The 17,214-nt window shown below is 55.0% G+C and overlaps 1 protein-coding gene across 1 annotated transcript; it reads right to left on the bottom strand.

Annotated features, from left to right (window-relative positions):
- Window positions 1–1,504: 1,504 nt before the first annotated feature.
- MAN2B1 (mannosidase alpha class 2B member 1) lies at window positions 1,505–17,167 on the bottom strand. Its single transcript, XM_068536823.1, has 24 exons — window positions 16,980–17,167; window positions 16,180–16,282; window positions 15,833–16,006; window positions 15,278–15,471; window positions 14,539–14,671; window positions 14,173–14,318; window positions 13,615–13,731; window positions 10,590–10,675; window positions 10,385–10,505; window positions 10,227–10,305; window positions 9,929–10,038; window positions 9,587–9,694; window positions 9,179–9,295; window positions 7,500–7,673; window positions 6,289–6,386; window positions 6,089–6,206; window positions 4,416–4,534; window positions 4,224–4,325; window positions 3,955–4,042; window positions 3,696–3,776; window positions 3,042–3,269; window positions 2,433–2,588; window positions 2,231–2,333; window positions 1,505–1,742 (listed from the first exon to the last, which is right to left on the bottom strand). Exons 1-24 carry the CDS (start codon window positions 17,139–17,141, stop codon window positions 1,633–1,635), a joined length of 3,027 nt encoding a protein of 1,008 aa, XP_068392924.1. The 5' UTR covers window positions 17,142–17,167; the 3' UTR covers window positions 1,505–1,632.
- Window positions 17,168–17,214: the final 47 nt, after the last annotated feature.

Consider the following 17,214-nt stretch of genomic DNA (forward strand, 5'->3'; position numbering starts at 1 on the left):
CTGTGCCCACTACCAAGGACACCCTAGAGAGGTTTACAGGATGCATCGGTGATTGGGCTCCATGCACAACTGAGGGAGGACCCAGGGCAACCTCCATGGGTCTCCTTGGATAATGCCCTAGATTTGGATACATTTTCAGAAGGCACATGGATGACCGGACACGAGATGCCACTCCTGGGGCACACTGCCTGGTCCAGCCTGATCCCTGCCACCAGAGGAATATTTACAAGCAGTTTTGGTGGGCACTTCCTATGACAGGACCCGATGCAGGACAGCAGGCAGCCCTGGGGCACGTGCCCCAGACTATCCTGGTCAGCTCTACTGCCTTCCCCTTCTAGAATGAAATGTTTAAAAGTCTGGGGATGGGAGTTCCCTGGTGGTCCAGTGGTTAGGACTTGCCACTTTCACTGCTGTGACCCTGGGTTCACTCCCTGGTCAGGAGAACTAAGATGCTGTAAGTCACACAGCATGGGTGATTGCACCCCATGCAGGATGGCAAATAGACTGGGGTGCCCTCCTTGGGCCTCTCTGGTCTCCCTCTCTAGGGGGAGACTTAGAAAACTTTTCAAGAGGCACATCTGCCACCTAGACCCCATCTGTGATCTGCCCGGGGGTTCCCAGCCAGCCCAGGCTCATGCCTGTTCCCCCACCAAGGGGGATGTAGAAATATTTTCTGTAGGCACATCTGAGAATCAGGGGCCCAAGCATCCAAACACTGTTCTCTACATGGGCTACAGGTGGGCTTGACATGCCCTCCCAGCCTCCAGATGCCTTCAAGGGAACCACACAAGACTGTATCGACTGGAGGGCAAGTCACTTCCTTTCAACTCTAAACCTCAGGTTTCATCCCAAGGTCTTCTTTCTCTGTAACAGACTCCAGAACACACCAGAACCAGGGTATGCCAGGCTCTCTACCTGTCTCCTGGGAGGCCCGAAGCTCCAGCCCACCTGTCCAAGGCCCCACTTTGGGGCCTGCCTCTAAGTCTTCCTCCACCCCAAGACCTCCCAGATTCCCCACCTTCAGGGCCACAAGGTAGAGTCTGGGAGGCCCTGGGGTACGTCTGGCTTTCAGGGCCCAGGACAAGCCAGCACAAGCCTGCCCTTAGTGGCTTCTCAAAACAGCTGTGTCACGGACTTCCCTGGCGGTCCAGTGGTTAGGACTTGGCGCTTTCACTACCGTGGCCCCGGGTTCAACCCCTGGTCTGGGAACTAAGATCTCACAAGCCGCAGGGCGTAGCAAAAAACAAAACAGACCAAAAAACACCCCAGCTGTGTCACAGCCCTAGTGGACGGAGGAGTGAAGCAGGAGTGGAGGACAGAGTGGTAGGTGAGGTGCGGTGTGAACCTTGTAGACTCTGGTGAGACGATTCAAACCAGCAAGTGGTCTTCCTGCAAGGCCTCGGGTCAAGGGTCAGTTAGGGTTTGCTGACCTTTCTGGGTCATAAATTCCACTGCCTTCAAAAAAAAAAAAACCCACACTCAGTTACACCTGGACCTGAGTCTATTCTTGGTAGTGGCATTTTAATGGCTTTCCTTGGTGGTAGCAGCAGCAGCAAGAGGAGAAGGGGGAGAGTTTGCCCCGCCCCTGGAGGAGCGGGCTCAGGCTCTGGGGGAATCTTGCCTCCACCGGGTCTAGCCGTCCTCTTCCCATTGGACTGAGGCCAAGAAGGTGCGGATTTCCATGGGCTGTAGCGTGATGGTGGTGGAGACCAGCCGGGAAGGAGAAGGATGGGGTGTGGGGCCTGGGGAGGTGGAGGGGAGAAGGAGTGAGGGATGTAGACTTCCTTTGCCTTAAAACCCCTATGCCACCCCACACCACGCCTGTGCTCCCTCTCCTGAACACACATACCACCTTAAATCTGTCCCCAGGGCCTCACTCGCAGACCCTTCAACTGCTTCCCAGGGCCTAGATACCACCCCCAGATCCCCAAATCCCTCCCCAGTGCCTGGTCACCATCCTCACACCCACAAGTCCCACCCCAAGGACCGTCAAGCCAACGCCTGCCTCTAGAACTAGACACCGACGGAGATTCTCAAATCTTGTTCTTGGGACTGCACTCCATTCTCAAACCCTCAAGACCTACCCCTAGTTTGCTGGACCCACCTCAGTCCCTTAAACCCCAAACCCGGATCTGAACACCGACCGACTCAGGCCCTCGAGCTCTATACCTGGACCTGGTCAACATTCCCACACCTCCCACCCGGCCCCCAGCTCTGGGCAGGCCCCCACCCGTGTTTGGTATCCACTGGAGCCTGGAGGCGTGGGCCCGGAGCTGGTTGGCCGCCAGCGTGGTCTCCCGCAGGTCGGTGATGGTGAAGGCGGAGAACAGGTCCTGCGGGCAGTGGATGGGCCGGCCGGGCTGTGTTGGGACAAAGCTGGGGTTTCCCCTCCCGCCTCTCTCCTGTCTCCTTCCCACCTCCTTTCTCCTCACCGTCAAGTCCAAGGTCACCGGAGAGCTCAGGTTGCGGCCCGAGTCCTCCCCTACGGCGAACTGGTGCTCTAAGCGCAGCAGCAGCGTCTCCGGGCCCCAGCGGGCTAATGTTAGTAGATGCACGGAAGGCGGCAGCTCTCGGCGCAACCCCGAAAACTGCGGTGAAGAGTGGCGCGGGGCTGAGCCAAGAGGGGCGGGACTGAGCGGCGGTCAGGAGGCGGAGACCCAGCGTGGAGGGGCGGGCCTTGGCCGCGGTGAGGGGGCGGGGCTTACCCGGGGAGTGGCGGGGCTCACCCAGGACAGAGCCAATGAGGGGACGGGGCGGTGCCAGGTTGGGGGCAGAAAGGATTTGGTCTGAGACTGAGTTAGGGCGGGGAGGGAGAGTGGAGAGACCCGGCTGGAGGAGGTGAGTAGACGAGAGGGCCGGGCCAAGGCTGCCGGGGTGACGCGGCTGAGCTAAGGGGACTGGACTAGCATACGTCCTCCCCAGGACAAGTAGGGGCAGGCGAGGTGGGTCCCAGTTAAGCCTAGGTAAATCCGCCCTCAACCCCGCCCCTCCTCCGCAGGCTTCCTTCGGGTCCTCTTTCTACCGGCCCCACCGCCCCTCACCTGCGTGCGAGGGGCGACCTCGAGGCGGTAGGGGGCGCCGCCACCTCGGGCCAGCACCACCTGCGGGGCCAGGACCTCCTTCTCCGCCTGCAACCGGTGCCCGGCGGCCGCGGTCCGGGCCTTGTCCAGCAGCACGAGGTGGCGCCCTCGCACCCAAAGCCCCGACCCCTCCTCCAGCAACGGCTCCCCTACTCCGCGGGCATCGTCTCTCAGCAGCCTTCTGTGCACCTGCGGGGAGAGTGGCCAGGAGAGGGTGAGGTTCCTTCTAGCCAATTTCCGGGCCAGAAATTGGGTAAAAGCAAGTGGGAATTTCAAGAAAAATTGAAGATTGGGGTGGAACGGATGAGGACGAAGGTCTGGTAGGGGGTCCCCAGTAGAAGTGGGGATCCGACCTAACAAGGGACTAGGACAGAGGGAGGTAAGGATCTAATGCGGGCGTGGATAGGGCAAATCAGGGCCTGGAGGGGAGGCTCGGGTAAGGATTGGATAAAAGCACGGAGTAAATGTCTCACATAGGAATGGAGGGCTCCGCTTAGCAGGGACCACAAACGGAGGGATGCACCTAGCAACAGAAACTTGCTTCAAGGTCCTGCAGGGGGCCAGGGAGGGAACTGGTGGGAGGACCCTGACTTAGATGGGGCTCGGACCACTCACCATGAGCTCTAAGGAGCCGTCACTCAGGCTGCTGCCCCCCTGGGAGCGGTCAGTCAACACAGTCAGCTGCACGTTCCCATCCTGGGGGGCAAGGGGTGAGTGAGGGGCTGCACTTCCAGCCAGCCCTGGCCCCCAGGCAGGCCTCACAAGGATGGTGGAGACTGCTGAGGACAGTCCGGAGATGTTAAGAATGAGAGGTAACCCCTGCTCTGTAAAGGGGTGTCAGGAAGATGTCGGGAGCAGGATGGGGGATGGGTACCGTGATGTAAATGCGACTGTTAACTGGATAGTAGTTTCCTGCCACTGGCTCAGTCTGGTTCAGCTTCCAGGTGAGTCGATAATCCCGCCTGGGGTGGGGTGGGATGGGATCTGATCAGGCCTGGGGTCTGGCTCCCCTTCCCCGCTCACCCACTCTTCACTCCCCCCTCACCCTCTCCCTCCCACATTCATTAGGATCAGCAGGTGCCCCCACTGCCCCTGGGCCCCAACAGACCACAGACCACCCCTCAGTGCCCCCAGTCACCCCACCTCCTCTCCAGGATCTCCCGGCCATTGCTGTCAGTGTAGAAGAGTCCGTCTGTCTCCAGCACAGTGTCAAAGCGACTGATGACCTCCTTCCCCCAGCCATCACTATACCCAATGGGATGGCAAGGTGGTGAGCCTCACCTTAACTCCACTCTGCCCTTCGCTCAGCCCCCACTCCCAGCCTCCACCACTCACCCCACAGGTATTGGCCCCACCGTCCACTCCAGCTCCAGGTGCCGCTGTCCCGGGTACAGGCGAACCACCTGGGAACACCAGGCTGAGAAGTTCTGGTGCACTTCCTGCACCAAGGCTGTCTGCAGGCATATGGGGGTGAAGGGCAGGTGTAAGCGTGCAGCTGAGCAGAGGTGAGCCCTGCAAATGTCCACCCCTGCTGTGAAGCTCACAAAGGCCTACATCAGGGTCAACCCTGCTAATAGCTTGGGAGCCCCACCCACCTCCCCCACCTGCCTAGGTGTGATGCCCACACTTTGTACCTCAGTCATAGCCATGTAATTTTTTGAGTTTGGCATACATGCTTGCTGCCCACCATTACCCTATCTCTCCTCCTTAGAACAGGATTCTAGCTTAGCACGTGGCTACTGGGAATAGACTGTACTGTTTCATCTTCCCTGAGGTTCTGAGTAGCTGTGTGACCATGTTGGGCCCAGTCAAAGTGGTGTGAACAATGTTCCTTGCCCCTTTCCCTCTTCCAGTGGCTCAAATGCAAATGTGATGGCTGGAGCTTGAGCAGCCATATTGGGCCATGAGGTGGAAGCTGAATGTTAAGGAGGGTAGAGCAATAAGATAGAAGACTAGGACTTCCCTGGTGGCACAGTGGTTAAGAATCTGCCTTCCAATTCAGGGGACATGGGTTTGAGTCCTGGTCCAGGAAGATCCCACATGCCACAGAGCAACTAAGCCTGTGCGCCACAACTACTGAGCCTGCATTCTAGAGCCCACAAGCCACAACTACTGAAGCCCGCGCACCTAGAGTCCGTGCTCCACAACAAGAGAAGCCGCCGCAATGAGAAGCCTGCGCGCCGTAATGAAGAGTAGCCCCCCCTCTCCGCAACTAGAGAAAAAGCCCGCACACAGCAACAAAGACCCAACGCAGCCAAAAAAATTTTTTAAATTAAAAAATAAAAAAAGATAGAAGACTAGATGACTACTGAACCATCCCACCTGCCCGGACTTTCCGTTAGATGGAAAGAAACGTCCATCTTGTTTTAGGCATGGTTAATTTGGGTAACTCTGTTACAGGAAGCAAAACTATATCCTAATACAGTGACCCAGGCATGGAGGCATTCACCTCAAGGAGAATCATGTCAAATGTGAGGCTTGCCGTTACCTGCCCCATTCCCACCCTAAGAGGAAACGTCAACGAGAGGCCCCAGGAAACCCCACAAGCCTGAGCCCCTGTTCCCAGCCAGATGCACCCTCAAATATCCACCCTAACTTAGAATCACCCAAGCCCTATCCAAGTGTGAACCTTTAAATATCCACCCCAGATAAAATCCCCTCCTACCACAGATCCTTGGTGAAATCTGCAAGCAGTTACACCTGGCTCTCCCTATCTGTTGGCCAAATGGGAACACCCCACCCCCAATTTCAAAAGCTAAGTATAATCTTGACACTCACAACAGATGTGAATGCCTTTCTATGTGCTTCCATGGCGTGACTGTCACACAACCAGCCATGAATATCAACCCTGTGGGAGGATCCTCAAGTATTCCCCTCGGGTCTTAGCCTTCTTATTTGTTGGAGATGTAAATCCAACCCCCACCGCACACATGGCACACCACCCTCCACACACACACCCCCGACATGCCCCATCCCCAGGTACCCACTCATCAGTCTTAACCCCTCACCTTCACAAGGTGGGTTTGAGCCCAGTGGCTCACAAGCAGTGGTTCCTGTCGGTTGGGTCTGAAGATGTAGGCACCTGAGACCTGGGAGCTTAGACTGTTGCCTGTACTGGCGTTGTACCTGGGGCCAGGGCAGGTGAGAGTCAGGCAAGGGACCCCAGCTCTGCTCACACCTGCTTCCTGACCTGGTGGTCCTCCCTCACCAGTAGAAGGCTTGGCGAACAGGCAGCCGGAGGTTCTGGTCCAGGTTCTCCAACTCCATCAAGAGCCCTGAGTCGGGGTCAAACCTAGCCCGGATGTACTGGGGAGAAAAGGGTGGACAGACAGTAATGACCACCGCTTCAGCCAACGGCAGCTTCATCCTTCCTGGGGCTCAGGAGAAAACCCTGGAGTCACCCACCCTTCCCTCCTCTCTCTCTCTCACTCCTCACCTCTGACTCTTTTAGCAAATCCGAACAGCTCCGCTTTCTACCTTACCCTCAATCTGACCACTTCTCACCACCTCCATGGCATTCCTGGACTGCAGCCAACCCCTTCCTGGTGTCCCACCTTCCATGCTTGCTCCCCAGTCTTTTCCCCCCATAACCGCCAAAAGGTGCCTATAACACCAGAAGTGAGATCACAGCCCATCTGCTCAGGACCCAGGCTGCTTATGCAACTGACAGAGGAACCACAGTGCCAGGACCCACAAGATTTTTAGGACCCATGGAAAAGTATAAATCTCAATTTCTTTTAGGTTCAGAAGAAAACTTGAATGAAATAATAATGAATATATTATACTGAAGCCTGCATGGTTAATATTCATGTTAATATCCATACTATCATGAAATACAATTTTTAACATATTTTTATGGAAGGAGGGACCCACAAAGCCCAAAGTGCTAGGACCCACAAGAGTCTTAATGCAACCCTGTTTCTCCCGTGGTTCCTTCACAGTAAAAGCCAGAGTCCTCCCCTCAGCCTGCCCTTAAGGCTCACATGATCTGACCTATCACCTCCACCCCAACACCCTGTTTCAGCCACACTGAGTGTTCTTCGAACACCCAACACTCGCCTACTTGAGGGCTTTTGTGTCTGCTGCTCCCTACCTGACTGGATCCCTCTTCCCCCAAATGGCCACACGGCTCCCTCACCCAAGTCTCTGACATGCCTCACTTAATTTGCAAAACCCTACCTCCATCAGCTCTGACATTTCTGTCAAGTGTCACCCATGATTACATTGGGTCCTCATAACAGCCCCAGGAGAGGACACTGAGGCTCAAAGGAAGACGGTCACTCACTTGAGGACACACAATGGGGGGCTGATGATGCTAGACCATGAACCTAAGACCCACTGACCCAGGGTCCATGTGGCTTACTGCCACATCTCAAATTTGTCACCCGGGAATGGAAGGGGATATGAATAGGGTCTCACCTCATTCTGGATGACCAAGACACGAGACCAGGGCTTCTGGGATCTGGGATGGTGGATGTGGGCCTGGGGGCTTTGGCCAGGCACTTGGGTTACTGAGTAGATGCTGAAGCCCAAGGCAGGCACTGAGGCTGAGAAAAGCAGATCCTGACTGTCTGAGCTGGGAATCATCACCACCTCGGGTAAGGGAGGAAGGAAACCAAGTCAAGAAGCTGTGAGTACACATATAAAGCCACACCACACATACAGGGAGGGGTCAAACTTGAGAAGGGGAAGGAGTTCCAGGATGGGGAGAAGAAATTTAGGAGTTGGGCAGAGGCGATGCGAGTGTCAGAAATGCTGAGTTAAAGACTGCAAAGAGGGAATTCCCTGGCAGTCTAGTGATTAGGACTCAGCGCTTCCACTGCAGGGGGCACATGGGTTCGATCCCTGATTGGGGAACAAAGATCCTGCAAGCTGCATGGCCAAAAAAAAAAAAAAAAAGATTGCGAAGATTCATAAGGTGGGAAAAATCCACTAGGAGGGTGGAGCTACTGTGGGAGGTGGGAGAAGTGAGGGAGTAAATGCAGGAAGAGATCCTTGAGACAGGGGAGGGAGGGAAAGACAGATTCTTGGGGGAGGAAGAGGTTAGTGGGAAGAGGCCTTCCAGGATAAGGGGAATATTCATAAACAGGAAACTTTTTCATGGGGAGATATTTAAAAGGGGAAGAGGGCTTCCCTGGTGGCACAGTGGTTAAGAATCCGCCTGCCAATGCAGGGAACACGGGTTCAAGCCCTGGTCCGGGAAGATCCCACATGCTGTGGAGCAACTAAGCCCGTGCACCACAACTACTGAGCCTGAGCTTTAGAGCCCGCGTGCCACAACTACTGAGCCTGCGTGCCACAACTACTGAAGCCCACGCACCTAGAGCCTGTGCTCCGCAACAAGAGAAACCACTGCAATGAGAAGCACCCGCACCACAACGAAGAATAGCCCCCTTGGGCTTCCCTGGTGGCGCAGTGGTTGAGAGTCTGCCTGCCGATGCAGGGGACACGGGTTCGAGCCCTGGTCCGGGAAGATCCCACATGCCGCGGAGCAACTAAGCCTGTGTGCCACAACTACTGAGCCTGCGCGTCTGGAGCTGTGCTCCGCAACGAGAGGCCGCAACAGTGAGAGGCCCGCGCACCGCGATGAAGAGTGGCCCCCGCTCGCCACAACTGGAGAAAGCCCTCACACAGAAACGAAGAACCAACACAGCCAAAAAATAAAATAAATAAATAAATAAATAAATAATGTATGTTTAAAAAAAAAAAGAATAGCCCCCGCTCGCCGCAACTAGAGAAAGCCCACGTGCAGCATAAAAGACCCAACGCAGCCAAAAATAAATAAATAAAATACATTTTTAAAAAGGGGGGGGAAGATACTCATGGGAGGGGGGAATGTTCCCAAGGGGGTGTGATATTAAGGGGTAGAGGGGGAAGATATTCAGAGGAAGAGACAGTAATGGGCAGAAGGTGTTCATGGAGGGGGAGGTATCCAAGAGAGGGAGGTGTCCATGAAAGGAGAGATCCATGGAGGGAAATAAACCTGCGGGAAGTGTCCACGGGGCGAAGAGAGAAATGCCCATGGCGGGAGGTTTCCAAGGGGTTAGGTATTCATGGGTTGTGGTATTCAGGGAAAAATATTTGTCGAGTGGGCTTACATCGCTGGGCACAACTGTGCCACTGGGGTCCCTCACGAGGAAAACGTGTTTGCTGACAGGCAGCCGCACCATCCAATCCACTTTCCGCCCCAAGGGGTTATAAATGGTCACCTGGAACTGGGGTGGGAGGGTCAGAGCAGGCACGGGTCACCATAGGCCTTCTGCAAATCCACCCACCATGTGCAGCAACGTCCCTGGGTGATTCAAACCCCCAAGTGGTGCACTGGTCTCCGTCCTGCCGCAGCATCACTGAGACCCCAGTGACCTCGCCCCAGAGTGATCAGCAACCGGCTGAGGCCTCGAGAGCCCATCAGCCCCGCCGCCGGGCGGTTTCGCCGGCTCTCGTCCCACCCACCACCCACGGGACCGGTCCCCCGGCCCCGCCCCTCCCCGTCCAGGCCGGCTCACGCTCTCCGAGGTCTGGGTGAGCGGACAAACGCTGATGTTGAGCTTGCGACAGAACGTGAAGTCCTCCTTGGAGCCACTGAGCCGCGCCAGTGCATTGCTCAGGAGAACCTGGGGAGGCGCTTAAAGTGAAAAGTATGCTCTGGCCGCCCCGCCCCCAGCCTCGCCCCTGCCTTCTCCGCCCCTCCCATCCCAGGACCCGCCCCTCCTTCCACAAGCCCCGCCCCACGAGCCCTTCCAGACACCACTCCGCTGGTTTCGACCGCGCCCCGTACCGGCCCCGCCCCTTCTGTTCCAGGGCCTGCCCCTTCCTGTCTCCGCCTCTCCCAGGCTCCGCCCCCGCACCTCGCAGGGCCCCCAGCCTTCTGCAAGTTGGCGAGCGTAGTCATTGGCCACGTGCTGGCGGGAGGTGCCGCTGACCGCATCGTGGTGCTGGAGCACGGCCATCGCCTCATCTGCAGGCAGATGGTGAGCCAGGTGGGGTCTCCGCAGGACTCTCGGCCCCCCACCCCAAGGAGACGTGAAAAGTCATGTGCTGGCAGGCTGAGTTCTTAGGGGCTTTAAGAAGGGACTCGAGGGGGCAGTGGAGGTCTGGAGTCCAGCTTCAGCCTCGCCCCCGTCCCCTCACCCTCTGGACACCTACTGAGGGGTGCACTGTCTCCGGAACCATAGGGTCCCACGTTGGCTGCCGGACCCACCAGCGCCTCCAGCTGGTTGCACACCTGTAGAGCAGGGGGTACGCTGGGGCACCAGGCCTGTCAGGACCCCTGAGCCACCCCCTTGAGCCTGGCGCCCACCTACCTGCAGGAAGTTGTAGCTTAGGCGCTCATAGCGTTTGAGGGCAGGCCGGCTGGAAAAGTAACCGGTCCAGAACATGTGGGGGCCGTCGGCGTAGGGGAAGAAGTCATCCTCTTTCAGCGACCTGCAACGGCAGCGGCATTGAGGGCAGGGTCACGACCCACAGGGCATGCCACCCCCCCCCAGGCTCCCCAGTCCCCCCAAATACCAGGTGAGGTTGGCCTTGTTCAGCTGCCAGAGATAACAGGCCGGAGTGGAGTAGAGAACATTGACGCGGCTCCCGTTGGCCTGTTGCTGCGGGGAGGTGTCAGTGTGTGAGCCCTCAGGAGCCCAGGGAGGGGGGGGCCCACAAGCGTGCACATACCTACTCACACACACACATGTGCACACATTCATGCATCCAGTCGGTTCAGATTCTCTTAATACACAGTTTGAGTGCAAACCAATGGCCAAGTGTGAAAATGAATGTTGGCCGAAGCTAAATATTACCAGCCTGGAGAGAATTTCAGGGATGCAAGAATAAACCTGAGATTTTACTAAACTTTAAATAATTCCAATTTTATTATTTAAAACTTTCATGGAAAAACTAAATATGACATTATAGGACAGGAATAACTCCTCAGCACTGTAAGGTTATTGCCAGATGACACAACTGTTACAATGAATGGAGGCTCACTTTCAACTGAGGGAGGTGGAGGAACAAGAAGGTGACCTCCGTGAGTTAAAGGATGTTTGTTCTGCTCGAGTTGTGTCCCCAGTGCCTCGTACACAGTAGGTGCTCAATAAACACTTGAATGACCTAGAGAATATTATACTTAGTGAAGTCAGAGAAAGACAGATACTATATGATATCACTTATATGTGGAATCTAAAAAATAATACAAATGAATCTATATACAAAACAGAAACAGACTCACAGACATAGAAAACAAACTTATGGTTACCTAAGGGGAAAGGGAGGGGGGGAGGGATAAATTAGGAGTATAGGATTGACAGATATAATCTACTATACATAAAATAGATAAGCAACAAGGATTTACTGTATAACACAGGGATTTATATTTGACATCTTGTAATAACCTATAATAGAAAATAACCTGAAAAATATATATATAACTGAATCACTTTGCTGTACACCTGAAACTAATACAATATTTGTAATACAATACAATATTGTAAATCAACTATACTTTAATTAAAAAAATAAACAAAACAAACACTTGAGTGAATGAAGAGAAGTGCATAGGACTACATGCCTTTATGTGCAGACACACATCTACACCCCTGAACACACACTCATGTACAGATTTACATACACACACACTGTATTCACTGAGCAAACAATCACTTGATTCTGCAGCATGCTCAGGATTGTGGACACAATTTACAACCAGAGGCTAGCCCTGCTCTCACGGTATTCACAGCCAAGTGCAGAGGAGAGAAACTGAACAGATAGTCAGTTGGTTACAGTCAGCCTAGGTGTATCATCACAGGTATTTGTGGGGACTCCTGTGAGCACAGAGGAAAGAGCAAGAGCTTGGCTGGGGCCTGGTGAAGGCTTCCTAGAGAAGAAGACATTGCAACTGGTGTCTTGAAGCCGCAGAAGATTTTCAGCCCCAAATAATAATAATAAACAACCATAATACTTATTATTTACCTGGCACTGGTCTACTGGTCTATGCAAATGAACTCATTAAACTTTCATCAATAGCCCTGTCAGCTGGGAACCACCATTATGCCCATTTCCTAGATAAGAAAATTGAGGCACTGACTGCTTAAGAACATTCCTCAAGGTCACAGAGCCAGTAAGTGGCAAAACCAGGATTTGAACCAAAGGAACTCCATTTCCAGTAAAATGGAGTGTGTGAAGGAGCAGGCAGGAGAAAAACCAAAAGAATGTGATCTTCTGGCAGCCCAGGAACACGGTATTTGCAGGAGGAAGTAGTCAAGGTGTTGAAGCCTCCTCAGGGACCAGGGGCTTGGGGAGGAGTGGGAAATGTCTTCTGGAAGGCCCTTGGTGACGTTACTGAGAGCTGTTTTTGGTGAAACAGCAGTGCAGGGAGCGCGTGGAAGGTGAGGACATTAAAGACTGTGCCAGGGCTTCTCTGGTGGCACAGTGGTTAAGAATCTGCCTGCCAATGCAGGGGACACAGGTTCAATCCCTGGTCCGGGAAGATCCCATATGCCACGGAGTAGCTAAGCCCGTGAGCCACAACTACTGAGCCTGAGCTCTAGAGCCTGCAAGCCACAACTACTGAGCCCATGTGCCACAACTACTGAAGCCTGCGCGCCTAGAGCCCGTGCTCAGCAACAAGAGAAGCCAAAACAATGAGAAGCCCGCGCACCACAACGAGGAGTAGCCCCCGCTCACCGCAACTAGAGAAAGCCCGCGCACAGCAACGAAGACCCAACGCAGCCATAAATAAATAAATAAATAAATAAATAAATAAATAAATAAATAAATAAGTAAGTAAGTAAGTAAATTTTTTAAATAAATAAAAATAAAAAAGACTGTGCCAGTAGACAACTCTGGGGATGAAATGATGGGGGGGGGGGGGGAGACGAGGTTCTGTGCTGATGGGAGAGTGAATGCCTGCCCACATAGCCACAGACCATTTACAGAGGCCACATCAATACATCCACGGTAGACAGAATAATGGCCACCGAAAGATGTCCATGTCCTAATCCCCAGAACCTGTGACTATGTTAGGTTACATGGCAAAAGGGAATTAAGACTGCAGAATTAAGGCTGTTAATCAGCTGACCCTAAACTAGAGAGATTATCCTGGATTATCTAGTGGGTCCAATGTAATCACAAGGGTCTCTAAAAGTTGAAGAGGGAGGAGAAAGAAGTGAGAGTGAGAAAAAGAGATGTAACACCAGAGGCAGGGTCAGAGAGCTGCTATGTTGGTGGCTTTGAGGATGGAGGAGGGGGCCGTGAGCCAAGGAATGTGGGCAGCCTCTAGAAGCTGGACAAGGCCAGGAGACTTTTCCCTAGAGCTTTCAGAAGGAATGCAGCCCTGCTGACATCTTGATTTTAGCCCAGTGAGACCCATGTCAGACTTGTGACCTACAGAACTGTAAGATAACATGATTTCTGTTGTTTTAAGCCACTAAGTTTGTGGTAACTTGTTAAAGCAGCAATAGAAAACTAAGATAGCACCCATAAATAATGTACGTGACCCAAGGCCCAGGGATACAAGCACAGGTGCCCACGGGGTAGGCACACTCACCTGGGCGTTGACCAGCTGGATGAGCTTGTCAAGGTTCTTGAACCACATGTTGGCATTCTCATATTGGAAGTCTGAGCCCATGGTCATCACAGTGTGGTTGGTGCGGTATTGCTGGCCCTGTAGGTGGGATGGGGGGTGTCCTCAGGCCAGGGTGTCCTGGGCCACCCCTGTGGACAGCTGTGTCTCGATATATATGTGGTCAAGAATGTGGGTGCACAGAGGCATGGGGGGCAGGGGTGGAAGTGTGTCACACGGGAGCAGAGGGACATACAGAAAAATAGCCACAAGCTGTTGAGTAATTCTCTTGGGCTCACCACCCAGACGTGGGTACTGAGGCACTGTGCCACGCTGTCTCATGATCATGGTGGAGGTGTGCAGTGGTGCAGGGGTCCGCATTTCTAGTCAGGAACGCACACAAATCCAGGAGGAGGGCATAGTGATGGTGAACGGAATACTACCTTCCTCCGAGGATGGTGAGGAGGTGCTAAGGATTGCCTGGGCCAGTGGAAGGGCCCCGTGCAAGTACACCAGAGGCACAGGTTCTGGATACCAGGTTACCTGGGCAGTGGCCAACTTCAGGAAGTAATGGACCAGGTCCTTGGCGTTGTACTCAGGGCTGAGTGGGTCCTCCACAAAGGGCCTGTCGGCACACAGCGTGTCCCAGCACAGACCATCCGGTGGGTTGTAAATGTTGGGGAGCACACCTGTGGACCGCACCAGGCTCAGGGGTGGCCCCACCCCCTAGACCTGCCAGGCCCCACAGGGGACGGACTTCAGAATTTGCGGGGCCCAGTGCAAAGTGCAAATGCTGGGCCCTTGTTCCTAAATTACTAAGAATTTCAAGACAGTGACAGCTGGCTATAAAACCAAGCCCAGGGCCCTTCTGAGCGTGGGGGCAGCCCTCTCCCCACTCCACCCCCTTACTGGTGAAGAGGTCCGCGGTGGGGGGCTTCAGGCTGGCGCTGGCCCGCCACACCTGCTCCATTTCCATCTTCTCCTTCCTCGCGCTCTTGTCTTGATAATCCAGGCGTCCGAAGAAGAAGCCGTCAAAACCCATCTGGAGGTGGGGCAGGATGAGGAGCGGGATGGGAGAGCAGGAGAGGGCAGGATAAATAAGGGTCTAGCCCTCTCCTCACCAACCGCCACCCCTTCAGAGCACGGATAGAAAAACCAGGTCTAAAACCAGGGAGGCCCTCCAGTTCATTTCGAACTTGGGGAGGGTCGGGAAGTCCTGCGGGAGCGCCGGGAGGGAGCTGATCCAACGCTAGAACCCACCTCCACCTTCCCCAGCTCAAGGAGGTCTTACCCTTTCCGCAGCCTAAGCACGGCAAGGAGGAGGGGTCATGGCACAGGTAATGAAGCCAGCGGAAAAACACTTGGGGAGGAGCCAGGATCAGAGCAGACGGGGTGGGGTCGGGGAGGGGGAGGAGCCAGCTGGACATGAAGGTGCGGGGGGTCAGCCTAGGCTGGGGCAGAGCAGGGTCAAGGCCAGAGCAGAAAAGGAATGGGATTCACAGGTCACCCAAGAGGCAGGGTCTCAAGGGGCGAGAGGGCCAGGGGCAGGGCCTGGTCCGCGTGAACTTTCAGGGAAGGGAGGGGCTTGAGTGACCGGAGGAGGAGTCAGAGGGAATGAAGGGGCTGGCCCAAGAGGCCAGGAAAAGACCTGCGCGAACAGCGAGGCCTGCTCCCTAGAGTGGCCGAAGGGGTCGATGTGCCAGGCCACACGGGGGCGCCCGTCGCTGCCAAACGTGTCCTCCAGGAAGCGCAGCCCGAGTGTCATCTGGTCGATGATGGCTCCGTAGTGGGTGGCCGCCTCATCGTTCATCACCCAGCCACCATTGGCAAACTCTAGGCGTCCTGTGCCGGGAGGGGCAAAGTCCAAGTCAGCTGTCAGGGCCGGGAGTGGAGCCGGGGTTGGTGATGCCGGGACGAGAAGACCTGCCTGCATGCCCAGGCCTGAGAGGCGAAGAGAGGTCACCCCCAGGCCAGTGTAGAGAGATACTGAACAGAAGGCCTCCTGGCATGGCAGGCTTTTCAGAGGATTCACTGGAGGTGGGGCCTTACAGGACGCACAGGAGTTCTCCAAATACAGAGAAATTCCAGGCAGGTGCAGCCACATACAGGCAGCACTTGGTATGATAAAAATCTCAGAAGCCAGAGTAGTAGAAACAGAAGTTGGGCTGGGTTTCCTCTTTTCACTTCCTTAGGGCAGGCTCACCCTGGCGCACCAGGTCCCGCACGATTTCCTGCGTTGCATTTGTCTGCTGTCGCCACCAACGAGAAAAGAAAGCGATTTCCACATAGATGAAGCGGCGGGTGGGCTCCGCCAGCAGGGAAGAGATGACCGAGTCTAGGATGTACTGCACGCCCGCGTGCTGGACATCATTCTGGACTGTGGGAATAGGGGTCAGGCAGTCAGGGACCAGCAAGCCAAGGGGCATATTCCTAGACACAGGAGCCCAAGCTGGGCATTGCCCCCACCCTAATGTCCAGGGCTGAAAAAGAATTCGAGGGGCTCCGAGGGGCCATGGGAGTCCTAGGGGTCAGTCCCCACCCTCTACTCACTGCCGTAGAAGTACTGGTCCACCGTCTTGAGCCAGCCCACATCATCATGTGTGTGGGCCACCAGGTGCACGTTCAGCATGTCCGGCTCCACCTTGGGGCATGTCTGCACAGGGACCCCAAACACAAACACACATACCCTGTCAATAACCCCAAGGTTAAGAGGCAGGCTGCAGTGGGGCGTTGGGGAGGACATAAGGTGAGCCTTGATTTAGAGGCAAGTGACTCAGGTGGGGCCAGGCCCTCCCAGGGAGGACACACATAGTTGTGTCACAGATGCAACTCCCACCTGACACAACTCAGAGCACCTCTCATTCACACCCTGGGGGAATAATAGTAGTAGCTAATGTTTATTAAGCATTTGCAAATACCAAGCAGTCAGCCTGGGCGGTGGGGGCGCTATAATCTCCAGTTTTCAGATGAGAACACTGAGGATCAGAGAGGGGAAGTGACTTGGCCAAGATCACGCAGCCAGGAAGTGGAGGAGCCAAGCTAGAACTTCAGGCAGCTGACTCCCAGCTCTCCACCAGTCCTCGCCACACATACAGCTGCTCGCCCGCTCACGTCCAATCACACAGGTAAATGCATGCAAAGTCCAGAAGCAAGGGAGGCAGACACAGACAGCCCCATTCTCAGACACGCACAGCCAGACTTCTCAGTGACACAAAGCATGCACTCAGACCACACTGTCATATTAGCAACCATTCACTATGCACCCACAAAACAGACCCACCCACACCTTCGGACCCTACTGGAGGCTTCACTCTGGCTCTTGTACATTTCCGCTCGCTGGCCGCGCTCACCTGGTATCCCGCGGCCCAAGCGCTGGGCGTCGCCAGCAACAACAAAAAGAGAAAGGAGAGAAGCGGGATCGATGGCCACAGCGCCCAGGAGCTCGTCCGGGACCCCGCCGCGCCCCGGCCGCCGCCAGCGCAGACCCCCGAAGACCGCGCGTCAGCGCCCATGGCTCTAACGCCGCCGCCGCCGCCACCGCCGCCACCGCCGCCACCTCCTCCGCCTCCGCCTCCCGGGGGTTCC

The sequence above is a fragment of the Eschrichtius robustus genome, chromosome 2 (genome assembly GCF_028021215.1).
Source record: "Eschrichtius robustus isolate mEscRob2 chromosome 2, mEscRob2.pri, whole genome shotgun sequence".
Lineage (NCBI taxonomy): Eukaryota > Metazoa > Chordata > Mammalia > Artiodactyla > Eschrichtiidae > Eschrichtius > Eschrichtius robustus.

Excerpts from the sequence above, each read along its gene's own strand:
- MAN2B1 (XM_068536823.1), bottom strand. The coding sequence starts at position 17,141 with ATGGGCGCTGACGCGCGGTCTTCGGGGGTCTGCGCTGGCGGCGGCCGG. Across the intron at positions 16,007-16,179 it reads GGACCAGTACTTCTACGGCA|TCCAGAATGATGTCCAGCAC; the intron begins GTGAGTAGAGGG and ends CTATTCCCACAG. Across the intron at positions 10,506-10,589 it reads AACAAGGCCAACCTCACCTG|GTCGCTGAAAGAGGATGACT; the intron begins GTATTTGGGGGG and ends CTGCCGTTGCAG.